The sequence below is a fragment of the Ambystoma mexicanum genome, chromosome 10, assembly GCF_040938575.1.
Source record: "Ambystoma mexicanum isolate Mex_15411 chromosome 10, UKY_AmexF1_1, whole genome shotgun sequence".
NCBI lineage: Eukaryota > Metazoa > Chordata > Amphibia > Caudata > Ambystomatidae > Ambystoma > Ambystoma mexicanum.
In genome coordinates this window covers 1,676,911,519-1,676,938,369 of record NC_090932.1, presented here as the reverse complement: position 1 = coordinate 1,676,938,369, position 26,851 = coordinate 1,676,911,519, and the positions used below count along the sequence as shown (strand labels likewise).

The following is a 26,851-nucleotide window of genomic DNA, read 5'->3' as shown; positions in this document are numbered from 1 at the left end:
TTGCAGCTCTCCCTCAAGGCTACAGAGAGGGAGCGTGGGCATTCCTTTCTGGGCTACTCATGAGGAGTCTTCAACGAACTCCTCAGTCCTGCGACCTTGCCCTTTCATATTCAGACAACAATGTTAACAGTTGAGCAGAGTAAGCAGAATCCGCAAGAATTGCAAGCTGCAAAGCAGTTTTAAATAGTAAAGCAATGAGCAATGGTTAACAGGCAAAATGGCGATTCTTGCTACGTTTAAAATGGCCGCTTGTTGGTCAAGCATAACAGTCCATATTTCTATAATTCGGTGCATAAGATGGTTGGCTTACGGCCATCAAGTTACGTCAGTCATTCAAATGAAGGGTATTCACTTTTCCAGATTGACAAACCCTCCTTTTGGCCGTATGCCAAACGTCTTATTCATTCATTGTATCCTCCTCTGATGAGGATAAGTCTGGGGTATCTATGTCTAAACCTTTCATGCTATCATAAGCATCATCTTCTTCATCAATGTCTATAGCCATGAATTGTTTTATTGTTTTTGTTTCATCAGTGTCTCTGTTATTCCGGCCATGCGTTTGTTTTCCTCTCGACACGATGTGCATACATCCCTTAGTACATCCATCAGTTATTTCAGTGCAAACTATTGGTAAGCATTGTATACAACAGCAACATGTTTAAACCTTCATGACTAACATGTATGATGTACTATGGTGTATGATGTATTATGGTGTATGATACTCCTTATCGCTTAACACAGGATCTTGCCTTACTGTAACCCATGGCACAACCTGTACCTGTACCTGTAACTAAGTTCCCCTACAAGCAACAGCGCCACAATGCTCAAGGGCTGCCTGCGCGCTATATAAATGTAATAAATAAATAAATAAATAAATAAATAATGTTAGGAATATACCAAGTACCACCATTAGTATCGAAATTAACTTCCATCCCCAGGACCGCAATAATCCCCAAAACCAGGATCCTATCCCCCAACCCCTTTCTTCAGTAGAGAGTGTGGAACTTAGGACATGTAATTTCCGGATTGCTTTAAATATCGTAGGGGAGTAATCATCTATATACACACAACATGCAGTTTTTACGAGTTTGCAAACTCCCCCACGATCAACTAATATTATGTCGAGAGCCATCCTGTTTTGGAGTGCCATTAGTCTTATTTCTTTTTCTTCTAACGTCATATTCAATAAAATATCCGTTGTTGAATCTATTGTATCTTTTAATATTCTAGACAGTTTTCTTATATTGTAGGAATTTTCTATTTGGGACAAGAACGGTATAAATGATTTGGCTATATCCATTGCTATCATTCCATCCTCACTACTCCTTTGAGTTCTACCTTTTGTTCGTCTGGCTACTTCTGCTGTTTCCAAGAGGAACATCCTGAAAACAGTAGACCTAGGTAGCATGTACCTCCCCAGTTCCTAGGTAACCATGGATATGCTTTTTTCCCCACATATAAAGTAAACAGGGTCCCCTACGAACACGGGTTCTATTTCGTGCTTTAAAACCACTGTGTTCAGGCAGTTGCTAAACGTTCCTACTTTATAGGAACCCTTTTTCTGTAGACATAGGGGAGCAGTTTCGGGGCTGTGATCCACTGTATAGGCAGGGGGCACAGCATCTTTATTCCACTCATCCCTCATTCGAAATGTCATTACTGATGTTTTCTCTGCTGGCGGGGTTGGTCTATTCCGCCCATGTAATCTATCTAGTCTTGTTGTCTTTCGTGTATTCTTCCTCATGGGATCTGGTGAAAACACGCGAGCTTTGTGAAATATGGAACAACCCACAGGTCTCATGATCACTTCCTCAAATTCATTCATATTGGTCTCATCTAGCTGACCCGTATTACTCTTGTTCCATTTCCCAAAGAACATTGCACTCAATGATACTTCACATGAATAAACCAATGGTGACGGTGGTACATACCAGCCTATCCCTTTCCCACCGTGTTGTGGTAAATGGGCACAAACCCAGCAATCTTTTTTCTTTAAAACCGCATGGGTCATGTTCATGATGAGCAACAATGTATTGTTGCTGTATCCTTCTCTATGTCTCTCTTCCATTGGGGGCAAAGTACCAGTGATTACATGAACCGGGCTTTCAGTAGCTGCTTTTGGCAAAAGTGTTTCTAATGGGTGCACAGACTCCAGGAACCATAGTGTAATAGCTGTTATTGTTGGTACTACCATACTTAAGAGACACAGGACCAATGTCCAAATCAGTACCTTATTCCTTTTACCATGCTTTTTCCCTAAATTTACAATCTCTAAATCTATCATCTTTTCAGCAGGGGTGCAGGAGTAGGCTGAAACTGGTCTTGATTTGTTCTTCATCGTCCTTCTTCTTGCTGGCAAAGTTCGTTGCAAAAATGTCTCTCGTTCTTGATGCCAGAAAAGTTCAATGAAAATGTCACAGTTCAATTCTGCCAGTCTTTTCACAGCCTAGATCTCCTATCCACTCCGAGCAAGATTAGTTGTGGTTTTTTTTCCTCCCGCTGCTCAGACGATTTCTGAACAGTTCTTTATTGATAGAGTACTATGTGCATCCAGCTTGTCCTGCTCTGGCTCCTGACACATGTACTTTCATAAGCGCACCGAGGAGCCGTGAGTCTTGAATTGTCCGACTTGCACAACTCTCACACTTCTCTCCTCTACGCCCCTGGCTCCTACTCCGTCCGTGAGTGGAACCAAAGGCAAAAGAAAAGCACCAAAGATCTGTGGATTACTTTGCTTGTCGAGGCCGCAAATTATACCGTTTCACTCCTGGTATTGTATGATCCGTGAATAGAGCCGTTGCACTTCCAGTATCAGGCTCAGTGTCAGCCTGCGGCACAATGATGGGTAGCGATGAGCGCCGTGGCAATGATGTAGTTTCTTTCTTTGGCTTTGGTGTGTTTGCAGAAACTGGTGGGCGCCAAAGGGGTACACGCTTTGTTCCTGCTCGTGTTTGCAATGCAGGGTTTGTGTCGTTCGGCAGTGATGTTGTTTCTGCTGAGCAACGTTGGGGCACTCTTCGCCCTTTCCCCTTACTGGCAGCCTCCTCAGGCTCTGTTTCGAATTTCACTTCTCGCTTGGGCTTTGTTTCAACTTTCACTTCTCGCTCAGGCTGATGCTGTGGCAATGGACTGGCAACAGTTTCTTTCGTTTCCGAGACCATTTCCTTTCTCTGGTCGTCGGAAGTTGTCAGCAGTCCTGGGAATCTTTTGGCATGTGTTGCATGGATCCATGCCTTCCGTCCGTCTACTCGAATGGCCGTTTGCGTCGCCAAAAGTACTTGGTAGGGGCCGCGCCACCTGGGTGCTAATGCTGTCTTCCACGCAAAGTTTTTAATCAGGACCCAACTTCCAGCCTCTAGCGAGTGCCCCCGTCCGGTGTATCGCACTGGTAACGCCTCCTGCACCTGCTTATGAATCAAACGCAACTTCTGCATTAAAAGGCCACAGTACGTGGTTAACATAGGATGCTCGACCTCACATAATCTTTTGGGCTGCGGTGCGCACCATACATTTGCCGGTCTCCCCATTATAATTTCATAAGGGGAGAGCCCAGTTTTAGCCTGCACTGACGTGCGCATGCACAATAGCGCTAGGGGTAATGCATCCACCCAACTCAACTTTCTCCCAGCACAGATTTTAGCTATCTTTGACTTTAAGATACCGTTATGTCTCTCAACAAGCCCGGCAGAACTGGGATGCCTGGAACTGTGGAATTGTTTCTCTATTTGCAGACCTGCACAGATATGTAGTACCACTGCGCCCACAAAGTGTGGGCCGTTGTCTGACCACAGGACACGGGGCAACCCGAACCGGGAGAAATACTCCTTCAACATTACTTTTGCCGTTGACATGGCAGTACAGTCTTTTAAAGGATATGCCTCCACCCACTTGCTGAATGCACAAATCACCACTAACACATATTTGTAGTTCTGGCACCTTTCCATTTCTATGAAATCAAAATGGATCACCTCAAATGGCATAGAGGGTGGGCCAAAACTACCTACTGGAGTCACGGTTCCCTTCCCTACATTGTATTGCAGGCACGTAATACATTTCTGCACTAGCCTTTCTGCATTCTTTTTTATGTGCTCATTTTTCCATACTGTGGATAAATGCTGTACCATCTTCTTCGCGCAAATGTGGGTAGGGCTATGTGCCATCGTAACCATTGCAGTCACGTAACAATTTGGCAACATCCAGTTCTTTGTTTCCTTGTCCACCCAGCATCCTTCCAAATCTAACTCAGCAGAGCCCTCAGCCCACCCCTGAATCTCTTTGGTCGTGGCCTCAGCCTGCATTTCTTTGACTGTGGCAACTCCATTCTCTATCATAGAAGGTACTTCCTCAGTCTGTACTGTCATCATTTTATTTCCCAAATCTGTGGCTGTTTGCTTCGCAATCCTGTCTGCAAATGCGTTTCCCTCTCCCACTTTACATGTTACTTTTTTATGCGCCTCACATTTCACTATAGCTAGGCGCTTTGGAAACGTGAGTGCAGACAACAATCGCACGATCAAAGGGCCATGCTGAATCCTGGCCCCATGTGATTTCAAGAAACCCCTTTCAGCCCAGAGTCGGCCAAAGTTATGAACCACGCCAAAGGCGTACTGGCTGTCAGTATAAATATTCACTTTCAAATTCTCAGAGAGTTCACAAGCTCGGGTCAGTGCTATTATTTCTGCGGCTTGTGACGAATTGTAGGGGATTCTTCTGCTTTCTAGAACACTCTCTAGGGTAGTAATTGCATATGCGGCCGTTGATGTGCCATCAGGTAATTTAAAACAAGAGCCGTCACAAAATACCTCCCCATCTGGCTCTTTCTGTGGGATGTCGCTCAAGTCAATTCTTCCCTTTGTTTCTTCTTCAGTGACCATTAAACAATCGTGAGGTGGTGATTCGTTGTCACCAATTTCTGCTATGGGCAGTGGCATTAATTCTGCAGGATTCAATGCGCTACACCTCATAATTTGGATGTGGGGGGCAAACAAGATGAGCTCATATCTTGTTAGTCTAGCAGAGGTGAGGTGTTGCGTCTGTGTCCTATTTAATAGAACGTCTATAGCATGTGGCACCATCAGAATTAAAGTGTGCCCCAATACCATTCCTTCCGTTTGTTTCACTGACGCAGCAGCCGCTGCGACGGATCGCAAACATCATGGTAGTGCGCGCACTACAGGGTCCAGCGCGGAAGAATAATAGCCGCACGGCCTATTTCTTCCACCTTGTTCCTGTGTCAAAACCGCCAATGCACATCATTCACTCTCACTCACAAATAGTCTGAAGATTTTTTTATAGTTAGGAGTGCCTAAAACTGGCGCAGCACACAATGCAGCTTTCAATTGCTCAAACGCTTTCTGACATTCCTCATCCCACTGTAAAGGCATCACTGCATCCTTTTTAGTTAACTTTATCATCGGCTTCACAATCAACGCAAAATTACTGATCCACTGCCGACAATAAGAGGCCATGCCTATTACAGCTCTCACTCCTTTTTGAGTCTTTGGAATAGGCATACTAGAAATACTTTCTATGCGTTCTGGTGTTAATCTTTCGAAGGTAGGAAACCCAAATAAGACACCGCCTTCTGATTATACTGGAATTTCTTCAAACTTGCCTTGTGACCATGGGTCGCTAAGTGTGTCAATAGTAATATAGTACTTTATTTGCAGATCTCTTTTGTGTCAGCAGCTAATAACAAATCATCTATGTACTGCAAGAGTACGCAACCATCGGGTAATTCTAGCATGTCTAGCTGCTCTTTTAGCGCTCTGCTGTAAATGCTCGGGCTTTCTGTGTATCCTTGTGGAATGCGTGTGAATGTGAATGATCGACCTCCTAGAGTGAACGCGAACAGATATCTACTGCTTTTATCCACTGAGATGCTAAAGAATGCGTTCTTCAAATCAACTACACTAAAGTATACTGCAGTGGCCGGTATCATTGTCAGTATTGTTGTGGCATATGGGACCAAAGGGAATTGTGGGTCTACCACTTTGTTCAATGCACGCAGATCAATTATGAAACGATAGGGTACTTCATTGCCTCCTTTCTTGTAAACTGGAAGAATCGGGCTGTTGCACGTGCTACCTGCAATTTATTCAACCAGCCCCAATCTCACCAGGTCAGTAACAATACTTTTTAATCCCTTCTCACCTTCAACAGAAATTTTATACTAGGGAATTCGTGGTATTGTAACACCTTCTTTCAAAGTTATTTTTGCTGGCTCTATTTTCAAGCATCATACATCGTTATCATGCATTGCCCACAGACAGGTTGGTACTCTACTTAGCTCTTCTGGTAACGCTTTTGACATAAATTCCGTCACCGGTGCATCGTGAGGCCACATCGCGAGGAACACCCCATCTGCCGTACAATGTATGACTGCCCACAATTTTCTCAACAAATGTAATCCTAGCAAGTTCTCTCCACAATTTTCTGTCAAAAGAAATGGACACTGTTCCGTAAATGGTCCTATTGTAATTGGGACAGCTTCGGACATGGGGTTAATTGCTGGTGTACCTGTGAACCCTACAGAAACATTCTTTTGCCCCGACAGCGGGATCTCCGGAACCAAGTGGTGGTCTATCGAACACTTCTGTGCCCCTGTATCTACAAGGAAACGGTGCTCCTTATTCCCGACTCTCATTTCTACGTAGGGTCCTCTCTGATTCACGGGAATAGACACTGGTTCCGACCCCTGCCGTGGGCTGTCCTATCGCGAAAATAACACATCGTCCGATGTGTAGTCACCGCTGCTGCTATAATACGTGTTTGGCTGTGTATCAAAAATATTCCCATTTCCCCCTCGGTGTCCTCCACTCTGATCATTTCTCTGTTGGCCCTGCCCGCCCTGAGTTTAGTTCGAAACACTTTGGTTCAATGCCTGGTTCTGTTGCGTTTGGTTTTGACCATAGGATTGGTTTTGAGTACCTCCATTGGTATATCCCTGCTGCTGCTGCATGCTATTTCTGCTTGGGCCATTTGACCCCTGATGTCCTCTATGAGGCCTTCTCTGACCAAACCCACCTCTATTCTGTAGGTGCGGGCATTGCGCTCGCCAGTGTCCTTCCTCCTTACAGTACGCACATTGATTTACTCCCAATGACACCCCGTGCATATTATTCAAATTTCCTCTGCCTTGTGCATTTCCTCTACCTCTATTGTATCCAATGACCTGCTGCAGTAACACCCTCATTTTTTAAATTTACTCTATCCTTCACTTCTCTTTCTTTCGCCACATTGACCCTGTTCTCGTAATATTGGGTTATGTGTAATATCTCACTCACCGGTTTTGCTGCCCAGGAACTTTCCGACGTCATTAACATATCTTGAATCAGTGATATTAGTCCCCTCACATATTTATCAACAAATAGCCTTTTCCCCGACTCTGTGCTCACATCCTGCCCACTGAAGTCTGTGAATACTCCTTCAAATCTATTGAAATAATCCGTTACTGGCTCATCCTTGCCTTGTACACATGTAGTTAATTTGTCCCACTGAATCCTTTTTTCTGGAATTATTTCCCTCAATCTCCGCATTATCCGTTCTGGTAGATCTGCCATTCGGGTTCCCGGATTTTCCCCTACTTTTCTATTTTTGTCCTCCAATAGTAACTCCGCCCATGTGGCGCCAAAAGCCTCCACGTCATCTACCGTCCTTATCTGTTTCCATATATCTGCTGGCAAAATGACTGGGAAAATCAAATCTATATCGCTCATAGTAAACACTGCTGATCCCAGGGTTGACTCTACTTCCTTGTAGAAACCTGCTGGATTCTTTCTTATATCGGGAATCGTCTGTCTTATAGTATTTACCTCTTGCCTGGAAAAGGGGACATGCACATACTGGGCGGTGAAATGAGCTGGTGTTACCTGAGCTCCTACTGTACCCGTCGCAGGGATCTCTACTTTTGGTACAAACGTGGGCGTAACCTCTCTCATTGGAAATGCCCCACTCACGATCCCTCGCCCCTTCTCTTAGGTTCAATAGTATTCATAAGTCCAGTGATAGGCCCGTCTCTCCTGTACTTCGCTCGAATGCTCTCTTGTATACCGCTAGTATCTCAGGTGGGCTGGCCTTATTATTTTTTATATCCTTCTCTATCAAATGTTCAGCCATCGATTGCAGTGCCTTTCTTTTCATTGACATGGAATAGTCGTCAAATATGCCATGTATGATCATTGTTGGGATACTAGGACTCGACACCCACTTTATCGCTTCTCGTATACACACTTTCAGCTTGTCGCCCCTTTGTACAGATGACATTGAATGTCTCCGCTGTGTGTATGATTCTACCGTCCCTTTCCCATCTCTTCTAATATCCCAACCCCTCTATCCAGGTGCAGCAAACATTCCGGCATACTCATTATCCAACTCATTTTTAAGATCAAAAAGTCCATTCACATGTTCCTTTACTTCTTCATCTTTTATTCTACAACATGCTAATTGGTTCAAATCTAACAATCGTTGTGGCGGTAATTTGTCAAGTAACTTTTTCCATTCTCCCACCAAAAATGTCCCCATGCATTCCAACACTACCTGTCTCTCCTTCTAAATTAACACTCTTAGAATCAGAAACATCAGTATCCCCATTTGCTGGAGGGGTAGGCCCTTCTGACCCACACTCCAGACTTTGTTTTCCCATTAACTTTGCAATCAATTCAGATTTCTTTCCTGTACCAGAGAGACTCCTCTCCCTACACATGGTTCTCAAAACCTCAGCAGTGTAGTTTAAGAGACCCTCTTTCATGTAGCTTTCCATATTTGACATGATTTCTCAGTTAAATAGAATTAGTGGTGTTTAGCCTTGTGGTTAGTTGAACCCAAGCAACAGTAGCACTCTAGGTGTAATCACTATACTTCCAAATCCTCACCACTGTACACCAGGGTTAGGCAGAATCCCGTGCAGTGCCCTTAGGGACCACTACACACAATTAAGACTACAAGTGGTAATACAAGTTCACCTTTGGTACAACCCTGTACTACTATGTTAAAGTGATAGCAGTAGCGGAGCAGCCAGACTTATCTCAAGAGCAAATGAGCAGTAGTAGAGATTACACAAAGGACTACAATTACTGTGACTCAAGCAAACACTGACTCAAGGTTTCAGGTAAAAAATATAAGTATATTTATTTTTAAACCATTTGTTATAAACACTACACTTCTATTAATTCAAAACCACACGTAAAATACACTACAACCAACCAATTCACTTGGTACAGTATAACTCAAGGTAAGTACCCTATGTTTTAACGGACCGGTGTTGTGAAACAAAAGACGTTACCGTGAATACATATGCAATCACTTTTTGACAGTAATGACAGTTCGGTCTTACTAAAGATACGCGTATCCGCGACAAGAAATGTTACCAGGGCAAAAACACACTTAGCACCTAAGTTAACCAGAGAGAGTTGGCGGCAAAAATCATAGGCAATACTTTTGTCAGGGCAGACAGAATCAGCGAACACTAGTTGACAGGAATTCAAGAGTCAATAGGCCGGAGCCAGTGTCAAGTGGAACCGGGTTCCTGTTGTCGAGGATCACACAGTCGGACAGTTCAAGATTCAACATTGCCAGGAGTACTTAGATATTGTCAACAGAGGAAGCAAAAGTTATAAGAAGGAGGGAAGATAAGGGCAAGCCTTGTAGGAGGAGAAAGGGGATTCACCCTAGCTCCTCGAAGCAGAACACAGTACCTTATTCAAGGAAGAAGCTGGTGCCACGGCAGTTGTTCCTGGTAGTTTCCTGCAGACCCACGGTTCCTGGAGCTTCCGCACGAAGGAGGACGTCTGGAGGGGTCTGCACTGCGCAGGGATGAAGCCAGCAGCAGCGACGGTGAATAAAAGGAACGCTCCTTAAAAACAGGAGAGGCTCTTCAGATGGATATCCGGACCACTACAGCAGTGTGCAGCGATTTCGACCAAGGAGAGGATCCTCTGGCTGTGGAAGATGAGCTGGTTGACCCCACCAAGCTCAGGGGAAGAAGACTCCGGACTGGATCTTCTCTGGTCGTCGAAGGGTAGATAGCTCAGGACTGCAGCAGGGCTTCACCGGGACGGGATAGATGCAGCAGCCGTCTTCTTCTCCGCTTCTCTTCGGTTCCTTGTAGTTCCAGTGGCGACTCTGACTTCCAGCCCAAGAGTCCTGCCTTTTATGCGAAAATCCCCCATTCACACAGCCTGGCTGTCAATCTCGCAGCAGGGGGGTTGTCCAGCCCGGACAACCACCACAGCCAAACATGGCAAAGAGCGACTTGGGTTTCCTAGGATACCCTGTGCAGGGGGTGACTACACCCCTCCCTCACATTCAGCCCACCTAGACACCTAGGCACCTTGAGGAGGGCTTCTTGGCAGAAGCCCGCCAAAAGACAGTGAACAAAGAAGGCACACCTGGTTTGCCGCGCAAAGTAAAACACAAGAAGGATTTTAACAAAAAGAAATGGCGAATAAACCCGAACGGAGCTAAAAGAAAAAGTATTTGGTCAAGCGGGTTTATGTTCGAGGCTAATATAATAGCCTAAAACAATACCACGTTTATATAGTATAAACGCGTTAGAAAAGTTAGGGTGGATACCACTGCCACCAGCCAAGTCTAAATGTTAAAAGAGCAAAACAAGGCTCTAGGAGGTACAGATAAAAAGGGCTAAGAAGTAACCCTTTCCAATACTCCATGTAAGATGGGGTGTACTGGATCTGTGGTTAAATGACTATGTAAAGTTAATGGCAAATTTACTCTTTTCTGGGGGACAGTAGTCAGCCCCAGAAATGGAGTCAGTGGGAAGTTTAAAAGACAACCCTGTGTCACTGCACTGAAGGTGCTGTGTAAAACACAAAATAATGGGGCTACTGATGTGGTGTACTCCAGAGCCCACAATCACAAAAACAGATGAAATACACATGGCAAAACATGGGTTAGAGTGGGGGAAAAGCTCACACTCTTACCAAGTGAAAAAAATAACTCCAGAAATCCAGCAAAGCTGCTGAGGGACTCACTAGGTAAGGGAAATTAGCCATTGAATGAGAATTCTCCCTAACAGCATGCACAGAACACATAAAGATGTACAGGAGTGTGCAATGTTCAAGGAGGGATTCACGGTGTACAGGTAACATCAGGCAGGTGTACCTTAGTCAACCTCTTACACTCACCTGCTTAACATGGGGATCTCCTGACTCCCACAGGAGGGAGTTTTGATTGATGATAAGCTGATGACCTGGTGATGCTGAGGGGTCAAAGCTCCCAACATTGATGCTTCTGGAGGACCCATTAGGAAAGACAAGCCACTGCAGAATATCATACTGAGGCGGCACATCTCCATATTCATCAAAAGCAAACTCTGCCCCAGCAGGGGTCCGGAAAGACAGCTTATGCAGGAAGCGGTTCAGCTGGGTAAGGAAATACAGTAGAAAGAGGTGATAAACTGTAGGTTTAAAACACACACAGGTCACAGTAGCATAAGCATGTGACATACCTTAGTGTTAACACATACACATGCGCAAGCATCAGAAGCATAAGCAGGTGATATGCCTTAGGGTTAGCACCTGCACAAGTATCAGTAGCATAAGCAGGTGATATGCCTTAGGGTTAGCACCTGCACCCTTGGCCCTCCTCCTACCCCCACCTGCGAGGCTAAGAACCTTGGCGTCATCTTTGACTCCACACTTTCCTTCTCGTCCCATATCTCAGATGTCTCTAAAAAGTCAAACTTCCTACTGCACCTCCTCAGAGGTACTCTTCCTTTCCTCTCCTTCCCTCAGAAGCTCACTGTGTCCCAAGCTCTGGTTCTCTCTCGGTTGGACTTTTGTAACAGCCTCTTTCTAAATCTACCTGCCTCTACTCTCCGCCCTCGGCAACTAATCCAGAACAGGAAGTGCGAGACTTATCCTTGGCCTCAAGCCCTGGGATCGTATCTCTGCAGCTTTGAAATCTCTCCATTGGCTCCCAGTGGATGCAAGAATTAAATTCAAAACCCTATGCATTGTCCACAAGGCTTTCTGGGGCCTGGGTCCAACATACCTTCAGCTATCCCTCCGCAAATACCTCCGCCCTCGAGTTCTTCGCTCCTCTACCTCCAACTCACTCAGGGTCAGTCGTTTTTCAAAGAAACGAGCTGGGGGTAGATCTCTATCTTCGGCTGGGGCCTCCCTCTGGAACAGCCTCCCTGCCACTCTAAAACTTGAGGAGAACCATCTCCGGTTCCGGAAGCACCTCAAAACCTTTCTCTTTGCTTCTGCCTTCGTTTCCCTTCTCCCCTGCTGATCTGCTCTCTTGGCACTGTGCACCTGGCCACCCTCTGTCCCCTGGGCCCAGGTACCTGCTCACTCTGCCACCTTCCTGCACTGCCTCATGGCCACCCCTTGCACTGGGGACTGTATCTGTACCCATACAGCCCCCCCCATTTTTCTTCTTTTTCTGCACTTATTCAGACTTACTCAGTCTGCTGCCTTAAGCACAGCACTTGCCACTTCCTGGCTGCACTACCACAGTTTGCCTCAATTTTCTATTTATTTAATTTATCTGTGCTCCTCAGCTTCTGCACTTTCCACTCTCTCCCCTTCCATGCACTTTTTCCCTTTTCCCTTTCCCATGCATTTGCGCGTTCTCAATGTCACTGGGCCTAGTAAGATCGTTTTTATGTTGTGCTCTGTTCTCCCTTGTTCCCCTCCCTTTGCCTAGTCGCGCTCTGAAACACTTGTGTACGAGCGCGATACAAATAAAATATCATATCATATCATATCACGAGTATCAGTAGCATAAGCAGGTGGCATAACTTAGTGTTAACAAATGCAGGCATCAGTAGCATAAGCAGGTGACATACCTTAGGGTTAGCACCTGCACAGATATCAGTAGCATAAGCAGGTGACATCGCTGCTTATACTCAATTTCTAAATCAGTATGTATATTTTGAATGTGTAAGGTATACCTGTCTCACTGTATAAATGTATTTTCTGTTTGAAGCTACATAAATTGTAACCATATTCTTAAGCCTCAGCGCCTAGATGCCCCTGGGATTCACATGCTATACAAATGTACAAATATATAAATAAAAATACCTTAGGGTTAACACATGCACAGTCCTCAGTAGCATAAGCAGGTGACATACCTTAGGGTTAAAACACACACAAGCATCAGTAGCATAAGCAGGTGACATACCTTAGGGTTAACACATGCACAGTCCTCAGTAGCATAAGCAGGTGACATACCTTAGGGTTAAAACACACACAGGCATCAGCAGCATAAGCAGGTGACATATCTTAGGGTTAACACATGCACAGTCCTCAGTAGCATAAGCAGGTGACATACCTTAGGGTTAAAATCACACATAGGCATCAGAAGCATAAGCAGGTGACATATCTTAGGGTTAACACATGCACAGTCCTCAGTAGCATAAGCAGGTGACATACCTTAGGGTTAAAATCACACATAGGCATCAGAAGCATAAGCAGGTGACATGCCTTAGGGTTAGCCATGCAAAAGTATCAGTAGCATAAGCAGGTGACATACCCTAGGGTTAAAACACACACGGGCATCAGAAGCATAAGCAGGTGACATGCCTTAGGTTTAACACATGCACAAGTATCAGTAGCATAAGCAGGTGACATACCTTAAAGTTAAAACACACCAGGCATCAAAAGCATAAGCAGGTGACATGCCTTAGAGTTAACACATGCACAGGCATCTATAGCATAAGCAGGTGACATACCATAGGGTTAAATGACACAGGCATCAGTAGAATAAGCAGGTGACATAGCGTAGGGTTAAAGCACAAACAGGCATCAGAAGCATAAGCAGGTGACATACCTTAGTGTTAAAACACACAGAGGCATCAGTAGCATACGCAGGTGACATACCTTAGTGTTAAAACATACACATGCATCACAAGCATAAACCGGTGACATGCCTTAGGGTAAACACATGCACAGGCATGTGTAGCATAAGCAGGTGACATACCATAGGGTTAAAACACACAGGCATACGTACCATACGCAGGTGACATAGTTTAGGGTTAAAGGACACACAGGCATCAGTAGCATAAGCAGGTGACATACCTTAGGGTTAACACATGCACAGTTCTCAGTAGCATAAGCAGGTGACATAGCTTAGGGTTAAAGCACACACAGGAATCAGTAGCATAAGCAGGTGACATACCTTAGGGTTAACACACACACAGGCATCAGAAGCATAAGCAGGTGACATACCTTAGGGTTAAAAACACACACAGGCATCAGAAGCATAAGCAGGTGACTTGCCTTAGAGTTAGCACATGCAAAAGAGCACATAGCTTATCATCCTAGGGACTCACACTAATCTTAAAAACCTAGACCGAGATTACTCCTCTTTTGAGATTGATGGTAATATCATCAAGGTGTCTAAGGAGGTGAAGACACTGGGCTTCTACCTGGACTCCACCCTCTCCTTCGACAAACAAGTGAAACCCTTGGCCTCTGCCACAGCTTACACGTGTAAGCTTATTAGAGCAGGTAAACACTTTCTCTCCGATAACAACTGCATTATCTTAGCAAGGGCCATGATTCTGTCTAGGCTCGATTATTGTAATGCTTTATACATTGGCGCTAACAAAGCTATCATCCACAGAATCCAAATCCCACAAAATAATGCCTTGAGAGTAGCGTTGGGCTAATCCAAAAGAAAGCACATACCGAAAATCAGACGTCAAAATAATTGGCTGTCGACCCAGAACAAAATCTACCTAAAAGCTGCCTTACTTGTTCGCAAAGCCTTGAACCATGCCACACCTAGCTATCTTACAGATAAATTCACAAAGAGAAGTTTCTCCCGACCAGTAAGAACCGCCAATGCCAATAGCCTGATCACACCCAGATGTAGGCTGGAGAAGGTTGGTGGTGGCAGCTTCCAGGTCCGAGCGGCCCAACTATGGAACTCACTGCCTTGCCATCTATGCGAGGAACAGCCTTTTCGAAAATTCAGGTCCAACTATGTCAATCTGCTGAAGGCGGCTGACGACTAGCTGTACATTAGCTGGTTGACCTGCCTGTACTTAACTTATGATTCGCGTACTGTATATATATTTACTTACCTACTGCCCATTCTCACTCCTACCCACTCGGGCTAGTGATGTGACTCCTGTATATAGTCTGCTCTGTTTGCAACTTGTAACTGTGCATATTGACGAAGTGTGTAATCAGCCTCTAACCACTGACTGCTTGTATTTATATTACTGTGCATGTATTTTGTTACTTTGTAACCTCAAGCTTCACATATTTTGTACTGCTGCGCCCAGCTACCTTCGGGTTTGGTGCGCATTATAAGTGAATTAACAAACAAACAAACAAACAAACACAAGTATCAGTAGCATAAGCAGGTGACATACCATAGGGTTAAAACACACAGGCATAAGTACCATACGCAGGTGACATAGTTTAGGGCTATAGGACACACAGGCATCAGTAGCATAAGCAGGTGACATACCTTAGGGTTAACACATGCACAGTTCTCAGTAGAATAAGCAGGTGACATACCTTAGGGTTAAAACACACACAGGCATCAGAAGCATAAGCAGGTGACATACCTTAGGGTTAAACCACACACATGCATCAGAAGCATAAGCAGGTGGCATGTCTTAGGGTTAGCACATGCACAAGTATCAGTAGCATAAGCAGGTGACACACCTTAGGGTTAAAACACACACATGCATCAGAAGCATAAGCAGGTGGCATGTCTTAGGGTTAGCACATGCACAAGTATCAGTAGCATAAGCAGGTGACATACCTTAGGGTTAAAACACACACATGCATCAGAAGCATAAGCAGGTGACACACCTTAGGGTTAAAACACATACATGCATCAGAAGCATAAGCAGGTGATATGCCTTAGGGTTAACACATGTACATGCATCTGTAGCATAAGCAGGTGACATACCATAGGGTTAAAACACACAGGCATCAGTAGCCTAAGCAGGTGACATAGCCTAGGGTTAAAGCACACACAGGAATCAGAAGCATAAGCAGGTGACATGCCTTAGGGCTAACACATGCAGAGGCATCTGTAGCATAAGCAGGTGACATACCATAGGGTTAAAACACACAGGCATCAGTAGCATAATCAGGTGACATAGCTTAGGGTTAAAGCACACACAGGCATCAGAAGCATAAGCAGGTGACATACATTAGGGTTAACAAATGCACAGGCATCGGTAGCATAAGCAGGTGACATAACATAGTGTTAAAACACACAGGCATCAGAAGCATAAGCAGCTGACATTCCTTAGTGTTAGCACATGCACAAGTATTAGTAGCATAGGCAGGTGACATACCTTAGGGTTAAAACACACACAGGCATCAGTAGCATAGGCAGGTGACATACCTTAGGGTTAACACATGCACAGGCATAAGTAGCATACGCAGGTGACATACCATAGTGTTAAAATACATAGGGATCAGTAGCATAAGCAGGTGACATAGCTTAGGGTTAAAGTACACATAGGCATCAGAAGCATAAGCAGCTGACATTCCTTAGTGTTAGCACATGCACAAGTATTAGTAGCATAGGCAGGTGACATACCTTAGGGTTAAAACACACACAGGCATCAGTAGCACAGGCAGGTGACATACCTTAGGGTTAACACATGCACAGGCATAAGTAGCATAAGCAGGTGACATACCATAGTGTTAAAATACATAGGGATCAGTAATATAAGCAGGTGACATAGCTTAGGGTTAAAGTACACACAGGCATCAGAAGCATAAGCAGGTGACATGCCTTAGGGTTACACATGGACATGCACAGTAGCATAAGCAGGTGACATACCTTAGTGTTAAAACACACACAGGCATCAGTAGCATAAGCAGGTGACATACCTTAGTGTTAAAACACACACAGGCATCAGTAGCATAAGCAGGTGACATAGCTTAGGGTTAAAGTACACACAGGCATCAGAAGCATAAGCAGGTGACATGCCTTAGGGTTACACATGGACATGCACAGTAGCATAAGCAGGTGACACACCTTAGAGTTAACACGTGCGCAGGCATCAGTAGCATAAGCAGGTGACATACCTTAGGGTTAATACATGCACAGGCATCAGTAGCATAAGTAGATGATAAACTGCAGCTTTAGAGCATACACAGGGGAAACACAGAGTGAGTTAAAATACCAATAATCTATAGTGTTCATGAAACCTGACCTGGTGCCTTCCCTCCTTACACGCTGGATTCATGGATTTCTCCCCAGACTCAAAGAGCAGGTAGAAATTGTATGAGTCCAAATGTTCACTTGGAACGACCAATCAAAAGTTCCAAAACGATCAGAATATCTAGTAATATAATGTAGTGAATGTGCTGTGGATAACCTATCACATCAAACACATACATCCTGGCCCCTGACCTGGGGTGGCTGTGAGGTGGCAGACAGGGGCCAGCGATAGGTGGTAGACAGAGCCTGGGCAGGCAGGGTCAGAGTCACAGCACAGTTTGATGATTCCTCAATGATTCCCCCAGAAAACGTGGCCTGGGACACTTCTGATGTGGCCAGGAAAGGCAGATGCTTTCTGATCGCGACCCTGGGGGTCGTGTTCTGCCGGAGGATCACAAGAGGGGTGGGGTTTAGGTCAAGAGGAATGGGAAATCCCCTTGTTTAACTTTCCTCGAGGTCCCACTCTTCTAATGGCTTATTGTAAAATAACCGAAATGAGGAAACCTAACTTTGTCATTATGGACTTCAACTCCCATAATTGCCTAAGTACTGGGACGAGGAAGAGGGCTGACAAGGTGCAATGTTGCAGGAGTGGTGAAGTAATTAATATCAATGACCCACACCTGAGGGAGTCTGAAAGGCTTAAAACGCCCCCTCAGGTGCAGGTCAAGGAAGAGCAGGAGAAGAGCAGTAGTAGTACGAAACAGCAGCATGGTTCGTGCAGACAGCCCATACTGAAGCTGGAGGAGAGAAAGGACGACAGGACCACTGTGTGACAGATTGTGGCTGCTGGTACTGAAAGGATCCATGCCTCCCAGAGTTGGAAGGGCAGAGGTCGTGCAGAAAGAAGCGTGCCTGTTGGAGACCTGTGTTGCAGAGGTTCTAAGCGAGAATCAAAGGCACAGGAAGCTTTCCTTCCAGAGAGGCCGTCCCAGGTGGCTGGCGTGAAACCAAGGGCCTTGAGGAAATTTCTGGTGGCTGGCGTGTGTATCAGAAGATCTCAGGAGCATGAAAAGCTTCGAATACAGGTGGCGTGGGCGAAGGCAGACTAAAAAAAAAAGTTTGCCAAAAAACGAAAAGCCTCCAAAGCAGAAGTCCTGCGAGCAGCAAGGGAAATGGATGCGTGTGTCTTGCCGGTGAGTTCACAGATGTGTAGTGAACCCAGAGCGCTCAACTCTCCTCGCGTGGCTCAGGCAGGTGTTCAGGGAGTGAGCAACGCTCACGTAGAAGTGACAGAAGGTCCGAACTCAATTTTGTATACCAAACTATTGAACAGCAGTAGATGCGGCACTCGAGTAGAAATAAAAGTGATTCGAAAGGTGATTTTGAATCTCTAAAGCAACATTTTGTAACCAAGGTGAATGAATGTAATGTTCAAAGTATGAGTCTGTGGAATACCCAGAAAACCAAGGGGGCGATATTTTTCAAAGCTAAAACCAAAAGTATTGCCAAGAGAGACTATTGATAAAAGCTAAGACCTACACGCATTGCCCAAGCCAAGAGAAACTGAAATCTAGGCAAGCACCATTTAGTCAAAGTTGCCAACAGCAGAAGGGGTCTAATGAAAGGTCCACAAGCTGGGAGACTTATTGCCCATACATTGTTCAACATTCGGGGAAAGCTGATATAAACTCACATTGTCAAATCGAAGGGAGAAGTAAAACAAAACCTAACCTTAAACATGGGGAAGGGGAATCCTCCCAGGTCACGGAGAGAATCTGTGGTTACATTTTGAATTCAATTATTTGTTATTTTGAACTGCTATGCATTTCCTTATTCATTTGTTATATGTATAAGTGTGAGGGACAGATATCTGTTGTAACAGTATTTTCTTTAGTTTGTTTTAGCAGGGAAAATCCTTCTCGGTAGGGATAGTGAGGCATTCATCCAACCTTTAAATATATTAAAATGGCATTTGTTGAGAACATTTTGCAATTTTTTCCACCTCACATTTCTGACCCTCACAATAGCTTATGTCTCCCTGAGAGCTCAAGGTCACAGACATACACCTGCTGCACAGTAGAGAACAGATAGGCAGCTGCTGCAGAAGAACAAATAGGCATACAACTGCTACATAGCAGTACACAGACATACATCCATTGCACAGAAGCACACATACACACAGCTTCTGGACAGGAGTATACAGACATCAAACTGTGATAAAGGAACACACAGACACACGCAGCTGCTACAAAGGAGTACACAGACATACATCCATTACATAGAAGCACAGACATGCAGTTGCTGTAGAAGAACACTCAGATGTATGACTGCTGCAAACAAGTGTACCGAAATTAAGGCACTGCACAGAAGCACACAGGCAAGCAGCAGCTGCTGCACAGGAGTGTAAAGAGATGCAGCTGATGCACAGGTGCACACAGACATACATCAGCTAGAAACATGCCGGGTTCTTAATTTATTCTGATACTATTTCCTTATCCTCGGTTTACTCATTCCCCTGATTTCCTTCAAGAGCCACACACTCCAGTGTGATTTCATGTGACTATAACATGTAGGGGGTTGTCATGTCTCACTGCGTTGGGTTGCCTCAACATGCAATTCTTCTACTGCTTAATGCTGCCCACAATGCACTGCTGTTTTTTCAGCCCCCCGCTCCTTCAAGAGAGGATTCATCTATTTGTGCATCCACCTTGCTTGACATTAATGCTGCAGACTGCCTGTTTTCTGCTTGTGAGCATGCCTGAAGTAGCCCACCGTAACATGAGACGAGGCCTTCCCAGTATGTATACACACACCTATTTTGTCTCATATGCTTGTCTGCATGCCTGAAGTAGCCCCCTAACTTGAGGTGAGGCCTTCTTAGTCTGTATACACACCTATCTTGTCTCATATGCTTGTCTGCATGCCTGAAGTAGCCCCCTAACATGAGGTGAGGCCTTCCCAGTCTGTATACACACCTATCTTGTCTCATATGCTTCTCTGCATGCCTGAAGTAGGCCCCTAACATGAGATGAGTCCTACCATGTAAGAATACACACCTTTATTGTCTCATATGCTTGTCTGCATATCTGAAGTACCCACCCGTAACATGAGGTGAGGCTTCACCAGTTTGCATACACACACCAACTCTGTCTGCAACCAACATGAGGTTTGTCACAAATTGTACTATGCACTTTCTGTAACTAACGCCTAGATGCGTCAGGTCTTTCACCGCTGTTATAAATGGAAAAATAAAATACAATAAATAAAGAAAGCTGCTGCACAAGAACACACATACATACAGTGGCGGCACTGGGGACTACGGCCATACAGCTGTAGCACAGGAGCAAAGAGATGCACTCTTGCTGCATGAGAGCACACAAGCATACAGCCTCTGCAGAGGAACTCACAGACCTACATCAGCTGCACAGGAACACACATACATGCATCTGCTGCATATGAGAGTACAGGCATACAGCTGCTGCAAAGAATCATAGAGAAATACAGCCGCTGCAGTGCCACACACATGCATACAGCTGCTGCACAGAAGAGTATTTGCATACAGCCGCTACACAGGAGCATACAGACATACACCTGCTCTACATGTACATGCAGACCTAAAGCCACCGCACAAGGTCACACAGACATGCAGCAGCAGCAAAGAAGCATACAGACAAACAGCTGCTGCTGTGGCACACACATGCAGACAGCTGCTGCACAGGAGAGTACTGACATGCAACCGCTTCAGAGGAATTCAGACATATACCTGCTGTACATGAGCATGCAGACTTACAGTCACTGCACAAGAACACACAGACATGTAGCAGTTGCAAGATGGATACAGACATACAGCCACTGCTGAGGAACTCACAGACATACAGTTGCTGAAGAAGAACTCACAGACATGGAGCCGCTGCAGAGGAACTCACAGACATACAGCCGCTGCAGAGTAACTCACAGACATACAGTTGCTGAAGAAGAACTCACAGACATGCAGCTGCTGCAGAGGTACTCACAGGCATAGAGCTGACGCAGAGGAACTCACAGACATACAGCGGCTGCAGAGGAACTAACAGACATACAGCTGCTGCAGAGGAACTCACAGACACACAACCGCTGCAGAGGAACTCACAGACATACAGCCACTGCAGAGAAACAGCTGAGCACATTCTGGATCAGGGTCTCAGTCAAGAGGACTATAAACTAGTCTACCGCTAGCAGATCACTTTTTCATGCCCGGGATGAGGAAGTGTGGTTAATACTGGTGCTTAATGGCACAGCATCAACACTGCCTTACTCATCCACCCGACAATCCCCTAAATAGCCTTCTCTCAGTCTCAGCTTTAGAGCATTTGGTAGCAGACTATTTCATAGATTAGAGTCATATTTACTGAGAAGTCTAGCAGAAAAAAGGAATTATGCAACAGCATTCCTTTCAGACACTAAAACATATATCAAATGATCCAGTGCTTCTCAGAAACATTAGCCTGTACCTGCAGAAAATAATTCCTCACAAACAAATACTTGCTACTATCCCAGAGCAAAACAGTCCCATTTATCAAAAACATGCAAGTATACCTGGATGAAATGCTGCAAGTCCTATTCAGAGAGAATTTATGGATACCCCTGGGAGAAATGTCAAAAAACACGCAAAAGAGCTCAATTACCCCACTTTTAGTCCACCTTGCACTTGGGTCAGGGACAAAAGGAGAGAATATCGTGATATATTATCTGTTTTGTCTATCTAGAAATCACATAGAACAAACATTATTTTCTAAAGAGTAGGCAAAGTAAAAACACATTTTTTAATCAAAGAAATATTGATAACACAAAGAAATATATGTGATGGGTGCTTTCTGCAAGACACCTCATAAACTTAAAGCAAATTGAAAAACTCAAAAGTTAAAAAGTCCAGCAAAAACACATTTTCTACTAGTGGTGTCTAGAGTTAGTATAGTGACATTTGTAACAGATCACCTTGGCAAACTATTTCAAACAGTTTTGGTTCTTTTACAATTTTTTGGGGGGGGAATACTCTACGTATACAGCATAAAATTCTAATGCTGGGGAGAAAAGACACATTAGTTGTAGTGTCTGTGGGATGTCTGCATTTGTTTCGGCACACAGATTACATCAACACCATCCCTGGTGTTCTGCTGTTTTAGTTGTGGCCCTCTTCAGGACGGTATATTGTTTTTCAGTTGACAAAAAGTTCAAAAAACAAATCCCCAGGTGTTTCACACTTTTTTCATGCTGTAATAAATGGAGAAGCGGAATTTGTGTTAATGCTTGGTCTACAATGAAAGAACACGATAAAGATTCTTTTGGTAAAAGTTTGTGTGAGTTGGGCTTTTTTTATTTCCCATTTCTCAACTTTTCACTGACCTTTATATGCTCTTGTGGTTGGACTAAAGGTTGGTTTCTATAGCGGGGGAAGTGGAAGATCACTTCTTTTTCATGAATTCCATTGTGCAGCGAAATTATTTCTGTTCTGCTTTCGCGGTCAATACGCGATTTTGTCAGCCAGGAGGACTTGTGAAAATATTTTCTTTCAAGCCACGATTTCTTCTCCGGACCTAGTTATGAAAAACAATCATATTTTTGATTTTGCTAATTGTTTCTTAATGTGCAGGATAGCACACGTTATCTAGCATATGTACTAACCTTGTGTTTCTTTGGTGATTTATTGTTAGCATTGACGCTAGGTCCCAGAAGCCTTCAGACTTGATTCGGACACGGTCTCTCAGTTTAATGCCGTTTTATTTCTGTCTCGGCCACCGGCCTGTGAGGACAAAAGGTGGGGAGGACGTTAGGAGGGCTCTTCTTTAGTTACTCATAGGCTTTCCATAATTTAAAAGAAAAGACATCCAGATGTTTCTGTGCCTTAGTTCATCCCGCTTTTCACATCTCGGATATTGGAAAAAACGGGGATGGTTTACCTTATAAGTGACACCGGTGGGTTCAAAAGTCTCTCGGTTTGCAACAGCTCCTTTTGGTCTGCGTGCGGAAGCCAATTAGTCTTTCGCTGTGCCTTGGTAGGGTTGTTGTTCTCTTCCGTGTTTGCATGTCACGTCACTGACGTGTGCATAACTGGTCCGCGTTTTTCTTTGAAAAAGACATATACGTCTGGTCCAGACGGCCATCTTGGAAAGGTGTAAATTAATTCGGAGGGCTGGTAACTCCAGCAGAGATTCCTTTTTTTGCGAAATATTTGACTGAGCTTATCCCGAAGTTCATTTATTCTGCATGATTGCACATTTTATTTGAAATTAATTAATTAATTACTTGTTGCAAATGGTGTCATGCTGCCATTGATGTGGTTTGTGATTGTTTCCTATTTTGGAGCACCTTCATATTCCTGATGGTCTGGAGAAGATTATGGATTGTATGTGGCACATTATACATTAATGAAGTCCTTCCTGTACCCAATCCCATTGTGGAAGAACCAGGGACTCATGGACTAGTGGTCCAAGAGTTCAAGACGTGATGACAGTGATTTGGTGGGTTGGATCCCTATTCCATTTCGGATGATATTTCACAAGCTTTTAGGAGAAAATGCCCCATTCCACCGCTGAATTCAGACAATTTTTTACTGTATCCAAATCAAAAATCCATTTCTGTTTGCATTTGCGTAGTGCCAGATCTCGATCTCCTCCTGTTTTTGAAATTTTGACTGTTTGGATGATAAACCAAAACATTTCGCATCGTTTGTGTTTGAGGAGAAGGTAGTGGGCAAACAAAAGTTTGTTTGGTGTTTGGTTTCTGATGTTTGTTTGGTGCTCTCCTATGCGTAATTTTATATGTCTTTTAGTTTTGCCAATATAAAAGAGTTGGCAGGGACACTGGATCGCATATACTACCCATTGGGTGCTACAGTTTGTGAATGATTTGAGTTGCCAGTTTCTTCCTTTCAAGTTAACATTTTTCATATTTTTTGTTAGTGAACAAACAGAACAGTTGCAGCACTTGAAGTGTTCTATTACAGGTGGTAAATCCCAGAGTGTTCTTTGTGTATCAACTTTCGTTGTTGCCTGAGGATAAGTGTGGACAGGATTGTCTCGCAAGTTCTTTTGTCTTCTGAAGGCAAATCTCGGAGGTGCTGGGTCGAAGTCTTCTGTTTTTATAATATGCCAGTTTTTTAGGAAGAGTTTACGTAAGTGATGGCTTATAGGGATAAAGGTTGTAACACATGTCATCTTTTCCAATGCTGTTTTGTTCGGTGGATTAAGGCATGTTTCTCGGTTTCTATTTTTTGCTCTTTTGTATGCCACGTTGATTTGTTTTTTAGGGTAGCCTGTTTGTTCAAGGCGTTTTTAAAGTTTTTTCCTGTGCGTTTTATAATCGTCCAAGGTGGTACAGTTACGACGGACTCTTAGGAATTGGCCAATGGGAAGGTTGGCCTTCAGACCTGCAAGATAGACAAAACAGATAATCTATCACGATATTCTCTCCTTTTGTCCCTGACCCAAGTGCAAGGTGGACTAAAAGTGGGGTAATTGAGCTGTTTCGTGTGTTTTTTTGACACTTCACAACTTAGTCCCTACTTCAGCTAAATCCCCCTAAAGTTTGGAGTTCATGGAAGCACCGCAGAGTTCCATTACGTTGCCTGGCAGTAAGCTGCTTGCGCTGTCTAGTTGTTCCTAATGAAGATGGTGGCTCCGTTTTAAAATGCGACCTGCAGAGTTCGGTGCGTTGCACCTTCGCGTCTTGGGTGTTGTTACGCTTTGTGAGTTTTCACCTTCCGAGCCTTGCTCAGCTTTACTCTCCCTTGCTCTCTGCCTCTCCGGGTCTCTGTCCCGCTCTTCGCCTTCTGTCTTTCGCTCATATCGGTGAGCGGTGTTTTTCTCTCTTTACCCTACCTTCTCCTCATTTCTCTCACTCGCTTGTGTTTCGCTTACCTGGGTTTTTTCCCTTTTTTCTGCACCCTTCGCGGATCTCTTTTGGTTGTGTTCCCGTTCCTTCCTTTCCACTTCACAGCTATTTTCTCTGTGTGCAGCTCCCAGCTTCTGCTATGAGCCATCTCCGCTCTTTGCTATTTTCTTGTATCTGCTTTCGGTGCGTGACTCCTGGCTGCCGCCAGCCTTCGAGTCGTACTCGACCCTGTTACTGCCCGGATTCTGTCATATCCATCTTGCTCCTTATTGGAGATTGGGTTTTGGCAATCTCAGAACTTACCTTGGAACGGAGAGCTGTTAACAAGAACCATAAGAACTGCATATTTAACCACCTCTGTAAAGACATTTCTCAAGCATATCATCAGACCATATCTCCTTCATCACGGTTCAAGAAAAGGGACATTCTAAACCTCCCGCAGCTCAGAAGGTGTAGGGTTTTTTCAGCCAGGAGGCTTTTTCCCTACCTCTAGGGGCTAGCTCCCGGGGAGCCCCGCTGTCAGGTATCTATCCTTTAGGCAGCGCGACCTACGACAGAGCTCGCCCCTATTTGCACGAAAAGAAGATTAAAAAGAAAGACTCTAAGGAGAAGGAGCCAAGAAGAAGAATAAGAAGAAGGACAGAGCAGCAAGGGTTTGCAGTTAAAGGATCGATTACAAAATGTTCGAGATGTTCGAGAGTCAATAGGATCGAAAACTAAAGGTTTGAATTTTTTTTTTATTATATATTTTTTTGGGGTTTCCGTGTATATAACCATCAGCAAGAGAGTCAGACTGAAGACACAGGTGAGGAGGAAGGGCGGGAGGATTCATCAGAGTTTGACAGTGTGTAACGCCCACAGACCTAAATGGCTTCACTGGAGCAGTACCAAGAATTGGTAGGAGCTATTCAGGGTCTAACCACAGAGATGCAGAACCTCTGTGCCGAGAACTAAACCCTACGACAACAGATCAACACACGAGAGGAAAACAGAGGAGACCTCCCCTCACTACCACTCACGTTCAGCAAGTATGATGGTAATCCCAAGACCCTCAAATAATGTTTTGATTCTTGCCTAATGTACTTCACATTGTGTCCCCAAGCCTTCGAGACTGACCGAGCCAGTATCAGCTTTCTGGTTTCCAATTTGGTTGGGAACGCCTTGGCCTGGACTACTCCACTTATCACTCAATCAGATCCCATTGCCAATAACTATGCAATCTTTACACAACGTTTCAGGGAGCGGTTCGAATGACCCGGGGTCCAGTATGCCTCTTATGAGGCTTTGCTAGATTTTAGACAAAGCTCATTGGATGTCCAGTCCTATGTTTCTGCCTTCCAGAGAGTAGCCACCGATTCAGGATGGCCAGATACGGCTCAACAGACTCTGTTTCGCAGAGGGCTCCACGAGGACAACAAGGACGAACTAGCCAGAATCGCCAGACCACAGTCCTTCCATGAACTTGTATCCTTCGCTTTACAGATAGAGTTCAGACTCTGTGAGAGGAGGCAGGAAAGAAGGAGAACCAGGCCTCTTCCACTTACGGTGCCCACCTCTTCATCTTCCAGTGAGAAGGGACTTGCCACGTCCACTGAGGAACCCATGCAAGTTGGTGCGGCTAGGGGACCATTGACAGCAGAGGAGCGCAAGAGACGGCATGAACTCGGTCTCTGTATGTATTGTTGATCTCAAAAACACCTCCTGCGAAATGGTCCCAAAGTCCCACCTTGCCGTCAGGGAAACGCAGTACTCCGCACCTAGACAGGGGCATGTCCGGGGCTAGTGCTCAGAATCCCTGCATCCATAACTTGCCTGTGCCATAAAAAGAAGACACTCATCTGATGGTTTTTCAAGTCACCCTCCAGGCAGA

At 44.6% G+C, this 26,851-nt stretch overlaps 1 protein-coding gene across 1 annotated transcript in view; it reads right to left on the bottom strand.

The window, feature by feature from the left end:
* The window catches only part of LOC138493101 (vomeronasal type-2 receptor 116-like), a 223,856-nt gene extending 197,271 nt beyond the window's left edge, over nucleotides 1-26,585 (bottom strand). Inside the window, exons 1-2 of the mRNA XM_069620314.1 lie at nucleotides 26,526-26,585; nucleotides 11,145-11,381 (exon numbers count right to left, since the gene is read on the bottom strand). Coding sequence (XP_069476415.1) covers nucleotides 11,145-11,381; nucleotides 26,526-26,585 — 297 coding nt within the window. The remainder of the gene's footprint in view (nucleotides 1-11,144; nucleotides 11,382-26,525) is intronic.
* Nucleotides 26,586-26,851: the final 266 nt, after the last annotated feature.